At 47.6% G+C, this 6,741-nt stretch overlaps 1 protein-coding gene across 1 annotated transcript in view; it reads right to left on the bottom strand.

Moving 5' to 3' along the window:
- LOC144792897 (transcription cofactor HES-6-like) overlaps positions 1 to 6,375 on the bottom strand; it is a 51,566-nt gene extending 45,191 nt beyond the window's left edge. The window contains exon 1 of the mRNA XM_078668102.1: positions 6,266 to 6,375. Coding sequence (XP_078524228.1) covers positions 6,266 to 6,313 — 48 coding nt within the window. The 5' untranslated portion in view covers positions 6,314 to 6,375. The remainder of the gene's footprint in view (positions 1 to 6,265) is intronic.
- Positions 6,376 to 6,741: the final 366 nt, after the last annotated feature.

The raw sequence follows: 6,741 nt of genomic DNA on the forward strand, positions 1-6,741 counted from the left end.
TGGAGAGGAGTGAGTGGGCATATTGTTTTGGATTGGTGCCGAGAAGATTGGTGTGGAGCAGATTAGAGTGTGGAAGGTTGTTTTGGATTGGAGTGGGTGGATTGTGGTGGATTAGAGTGGGCTGGATTGGGGATGAGAGGGGTGGATTGGTTTGATGTGATGTAGATTGGACTGTAGTGGGTGGATTGTATTGGTCTGGATTGGGGTGGGATGGATTGGATTGGTGTGGGTGGATTGGATTAGTGTGGGTGGATTGGATTAGAGTGGGGTGGATTGTGGTGGATTTGAGTGAGGGGAATTGAGGTGGATTTAGTGGATTAGGGAGAGGTGGATTGGATTGGAGTGGGGAGGACAGGAAGGGGCGGACTGGAGTGGGGCAGATTGCTTTGGATTGGAGTGGGATAGACTGGAGTGGGGCAGATTGGCGTGGGGCAGATTGTTTTGGACTGGAGTAGGGCAAATTGGAGTGGGAAGTCTGGAGAGGGGCAGATTGTTTTGGATTGAGTGGGGCAGATTTTTTTGGGATTGAAGTGGGGCAGATTTTTTGGGATTGGAGTGGGGTGGATTGGATTGAAGAAGGATGGATTGGGGAGGCTCTGTGCTCGATTGGATTGGGGTGAGGTGGATTGGATTGTGTGAGGTGGATTGGATTTGATAGGGGTTGATTGTGGTGTATTGGAGTGGGGTGAATTGGGATGGAGTGGGTGGGCTGGGGTGAGGTGGAATGGAGAGGGGCCGATTGTGGGGCTGATTAGAGTGGGGCAGATTGAAGTGGGGGTAGATTGGGGTGGGCAGGGCAGATTGCTTTGAATTGGAGTAGATTGGATTGGGGAAGATTGTTTTGAATTGGAGTGGGGAAGATTATAGGGGGGACGATTGTTTTAGAATGGAGTGGGCAGATTGTTTTGGATTGGAGTGGGGCAGATTGGAGTGGGATGGATTGACTTGGGCAGATTGTTTTGGTTTCGAGTGAGGGAGATTGGAGTGGGTTGGATTGGAGTGGAGTGGAGTGGAAAGATTGTTTTGGTTTGGAGTGGGGCTGATTATTTTAGATTGAGTATGGCAGATTGTTGTGGATTAGCATTGGGCAGATTGTTTCGGATTGGAGAGAGGAGGATTGGAGAGGAATGGAATGAGGAGGCAGTGTGGTGGATTGAATTGGGGTGAGGTGGATTGGAGTGGGGTGAGGTGTGGTGTATTGGAGTGGGGTGAATTGGGATGGAGTGGGTGGATTGGGGTGAGGTGGCTTGGATTAGAATGGGGCGAATTGTTGGGTGGATTGGATTGTGGTGTATTGAAGTAGGGTGGATTGGAGCAGGCAGGGCAGATTGCTTTGGATTGGAGTGGAGTAGATTGAAGTGGGGAAGACTGGAGTGATATGGGATAGTGTGGGGCCAGTTGTTTTAGATTGGAGTGGGCAGGTTGTTTTGGATTGGAGTGGGGCATATTGGAGTGGGATGAATTGGTGGAGTGGGGCAGATTGTTTTGGTTTGGAGTGGGGCAGATTGGAGAGGAGTGAGTGGGGCATATTGTTTTGGATTGTGCCGAGCAGATTGGTGTGGAGCAGATTAGCGTGTGGCAGGTTGTTTTGGATTGGAGTGGGGTGGATTGTGGTGGATTAGAGTGGGCTGGATTGGGGATGAGAGGGGTGGATTGGATTGATGTGATGTAGATTGGACTGTAGTGGGTGGATTGTATTGGTCTGGATAGGGTGGGATGGATTGGATTGGTGTGGGTGGATTGGATTAGAGTGGGGTGGATTGTGGTGGATTTGAGAGAGGGGAATTGAGGTGGATTTAGTGGATTAGGGAGAGGTGGATTGGATTGGAGTGGGGCGGACAGGAAGGGGCGGACTGGAGTGGGGCAGATTGCTTTGGATTGGAGTGGGATAGACTGGAGTGGTGCAGATTGTTATGGATTGGAGTGGGGCCAATTTTTATGGATTGAAGTGGGGCAGATTGGAGTGGGCATATTATTTTGGATTAGAGTTGGACAGATTGGAGTGGGGCGGATTAGAGTGGTGCTGACTTTTGGATTGGAGTCAGGCGGATTGGAGTGGGCAGACTGGAGTGGGGCAGATTGTTTTGGATTGGAGTGGGGCAGATTAGAGTGGGCAGATTGTTTTGGATTGGACTGGGTTGAATTAGAGTGGGGCAGCCTAGAGTGGGGCTGATTGTTTTGGATTGGAGTGGAATAGGGCAGATTATTTTGGATTGGAGTGGGCAGATTGGAGCGGGGTGAATTGTGTTGGATTGAGTGGGGCAGATTGTTTTGGATTGGAGTGGCCAGATGCTTTTGGATTGAAGTGGGGCAGATTGTTTTGAATTGGAATGGGGCATATTGTTTTGGATTGGAGTGGGGCAAATTGTTTTGGATTGAAGTGGGATGAATTGGACAGAGGCAGATTGGAGTGTGGTGGTTTGGGAGGATGACAGTGGTTTGTAATGGATTGGTCTGGGGTGCATTGGATTGAGTGGGGCGGATTGGTGTGGGGCGAAGTGGGGTGTACTGGCATGGATTGGAGTGGGATGGATTGGGGTGGACTGCAGGATTATGTGTTAAAGCATAATTTCAGAAATTACACACAAGAAAGAAACAATGACGCTTTTCAATTAGATAATACTCATCTTTTGAGAACAGCACCCACAAGCAAAAACAAAAGCAAACATGAGTGCAAAGTGAGAATAAAAGAAAGTTAACTATGAGAAATAAAATGTTGCAATTTTGTTTGTCCTGCTGGGCAAATTTTCTCCAGTTGCACGCCCTCTGTTTGCAGGGCACTGGAAGATAAAAGAACAAAATAGTACCTCAATCACGTTGAGAGCAGCGGGCAGGCACGGATTAAGTTGAATCAATCAGTGCTTGGTCCCTGCTCCACACAAAGGAACGGAAATTATGTTAGTCCTGCAGTGACAAATTACAAGGCTTTTAAGAAGAGTGTCACGCAAGCCAAGAAATGGGTAAGCAATGGGGGGGGCTCCAAACCCTTTTTGGACACAAGAATGTCTCACAAGTGAGACGGCGCATGCTCTCGTATGCTCAACCCTAGAAATTACAAAATGATCTCAAATCTTTGCTAATTGTATAACTAACATTAAAAATTATATACAGCTTGTTTATATAACTCCAACAATCATCTCTAGGTTCATAAAAATAGGTATTTTCTATTATCAACCAGTTCAAAAGCATGCGCTGTACTGACCTCAGAAGGATTAAAAGATGAGTTGGCCTTGCTGCCATTAAAGACAATTACCTGTATGTTGCCCTAAAATACATGCAGCACACGTATTAGCACACTGCACTATTTTATGGGGACTTCTAAAATCGGTTCTCAACCCACTAAGCTATCTTTCTGGGATTGAGTGAAGTGGCCACAGGTTACATGCATATCTCTTACCGCAGGTGGCTGCCTGGCCCTAAGGCAGCTGCCTATGGTGGTGAGGGCAACCTAAGGAGATGGGACAGTGGTGGGGGGCGGGGTTCGGCCTAGCTTACTGGCCAGCAGGCTGAGGTCTGAATGTGTCACACATGAAAGTGGGACATAGAGAAGCTAATGACTTTTGAGCCAAAAGGAAGATGCATTATAGGACTTGGATTTTTGCTTTTTAAATTGTAATTAATTGCTTGTGTAACGTGCCAGCACCCAAGTGCAAGAATGGAGGTATTATTTCTCCCACATTAAGGCGACTTTGCTTTAATAGCGTGGGGGGGGGGGGGAGTAGTTATGATAGCTTCTAGATCAGGCCTTCAGGTTCAGTGGTGTTCTGTGCGAGGGCTGCCAGATGTGCAAGTGACCACCTGTCTACCTGGTGGGTGGCTAGGGGACAGAGTAGAGTGTTAGTTTCTGCTTGCATTGATACATGCTGAGGAAAGAGGTTTCTTTTTCCCCTTGCGTGGAGATAACAGGTACTGTGTTCTGGTAGCTGCTGACTAACTAAATGGAGACGGTCTTGCCGCCAGCCAGTGAGTGGTACCAGGGCTTTAAGTGGGCCGGGTCCTGCCGGGGCTGAACATCGACAGTTCTAAAAAGCAGGCACTCTCCATTTTTGCCCTCACTCTCAGGGTTATTAACATTAAAAGGTGACAGTGCCTGTCGGAAGGTCTGCCCGCTGCCTCCTGGTATCAACATGAAAATAGAGAGCAGGCAGCGCTCCAAAAGGAATATGAGACGTTTTTCCGTCAACAATTACCCCGCATACCATCACTCCGCAATTTTAATTCCGCAACGACAAACACCCCACAAAAAAAACACAGTTTTAAAGGTAAGTATGAGTACCCTAACCTACTCTACCCTACCCTACCCTACACGCTAATGTAGTACCCCTGCACAACCCACCCTCGACAGACAGTCCTTTTCCTACATTTACACTACCCAGCACGACCCCCCAACACTACCATATACCACTTTTCTTCCCTACACAAACACTACCTTAATACACTACCCCTGCACGACCCTACACTACACAAACACCACATCACTACCCTACACTATACAAACACTACCCTAAACCCTAAAACACTACCCTACACTACACAAACACTACAACACTACCCTAAAACACTACCCCCAGCATGACCCTACACTACACAAACACTACAACACTACCTTAAACCCTAAAACACTACCCCTGCATGACCCTACACTACACAAACACTACAACACTACCCTAAAACACTACCCCCAGCATGACCCTACACTACACAAACACTACAACACTACCTTAAACCCTAAAACACTACCCCCAGCATAACCCTACACTACACCACTGCCCTAAACCCTTAAACACTACCCTCGCATGACCCTACACTACACAAACACTACACCACTACCCTAAACCCTAAAACACTACCCCCTGCATGACCCTACACTACACCACTACCCTAAACCATAAACACTACCCCACGCATTACCCTACACTACACAAACACTACACCACTACCCTAAACCCTAAAACACTACCCCCTGCATGACCCTACACTACACCACTACCCTAAACCATAAACACTACCCCACGCATTACCCTACACTACACAAACACTACACCACTACCCTAAACCACTACCCCCAGCATGACCCTACACTACACAACTACCCTAAACCCTAAACACTACCCCCTGCATGACCCTACACTACACAACTACCCTAAACCCTAAACACTACCCCCTGCATGACCCTACACTACACCACTACCCTAAACCCTAAACACTACACCCAGCATTACCCTACACTACACAAACACTACACCACTACCCTAAACCACTACCCCCAGCATGACCCTACACTACACAACTACCCTAAACCCTAAACACTACCCCCTGCATGACCCTACACTACACAACTACCCTAAACCCTAAACACTACCCCCTGCATGACCCTACACTACACAACTACCCTAAACCCTAAACACTACCCCCTGCATGACCCTACACTACACCACTACCCTAAACCCTAAACACTACACCCAGCATTACCCTACACTACACAAACACTACACCACTACCCTAAACCACTACCCCCAGCATGACCCTACACTACACAACTACCCTAAACCCTAAACACTACCCCCCGCATGTGTTGATATAGAGAGGAGAGGTTTGTTTCAGTTACAACAACCGGGAACTCATTTGTGAAAATGTATGAAATGGATGGGGAATAAATATAAATGTAGAGTGCATTTGCATAATTATACACACAATGACATAAAAAATTAAGTCTTTACAAAGATGCCACATGGTACTTCAGGGAAGGGAGCAAGTCTCCGGGCGCGGTACAATTAAAACATATAATTACCAATAACACACTGAGAAATATATGTGAATATGTGTGACCATCAATACAGAATAATAGAATTGACACAAAATTGAATGGATGAAAATGATTTCTATTTTGTTTAGGTAACACAACTTGTATCGTGTACACGATAATTTCAAAAAGAAGCATATAGGTAAGTAATATTACATCACAAGGCAACTTTTGATGACGCATCGCCAAGCTGTATTTTGGGTGCCATCTCCTGATGCACTATGGCATGGTATTCATTCATTTTGGGCATTTAGAAGATGCTGAGCCTTTCAATGTTACTTTTTTGTATTTTAATATTACTGGATGCAACGACAGAAGCAGCAAAATACCAGTCCGGTGGGACTCTACATTAAGCACGTATTTTTGGTTGTTTTTTTTAAACCACGCCCATAATTACATCGGCCACGCCCCTCAGGTTTTCCCATCATACCTAAAGTCCCCCTGACTCTGAGTGGTACATACCTTCCGATCTTGCTTGCTGCCTGGGAGTGCATGCTCGAAGCTAGCCATAGCCGTGACCGCTGTCAGAGCAGTGAGGTGGGGGCTCACGGGGGTGGGGGCGCTGAGCCCAGGCGCCTTCTCTGCGTCCTCTGCTTTCTGAGGCTCCCCTGCCCTGCCGCTGCTACTTATAAGAGAACCATTAGCATGTGAAAGGCCCGCGCCCCCTTTGCTACGGAGGCCCATGTATCACAGGCTGACATGCCTCGTGAATGCGCCGGGGCGAGGCAGATGTCCACCGGCCCCCGAGGCCCGCCCTCTGCCGCGCTCCATGAGGGTGGCAGAGAAAGCTGTCGAGCTTTTGTTGGTTTGTACAAAAGTGGCTAAATTAGCTCAACTCGGTGGGTTCCTGCATGCTGCGCCTACAAAACAAGTCAGGCGACGGTACAGTGGCCTACGCCAGGGCGGGGGCGAACAGGGCACCCTTTAGTCATGACTTA

This window comes from Lissotriton helveticus, chromosome 11 (genome assembly GCF_964261635.1).
Source record: "Lissotriton helveticus chromosome 11, aLisHel1.1, whole genome shotgun sequence".
Taxonomy (NCBI): domain Eukaryota; kingdom Metazoa; phylum Chordata; class Amphibia; order Caudata; family Salamandridae; genus Lissotriton; species Lissotriton helveticus.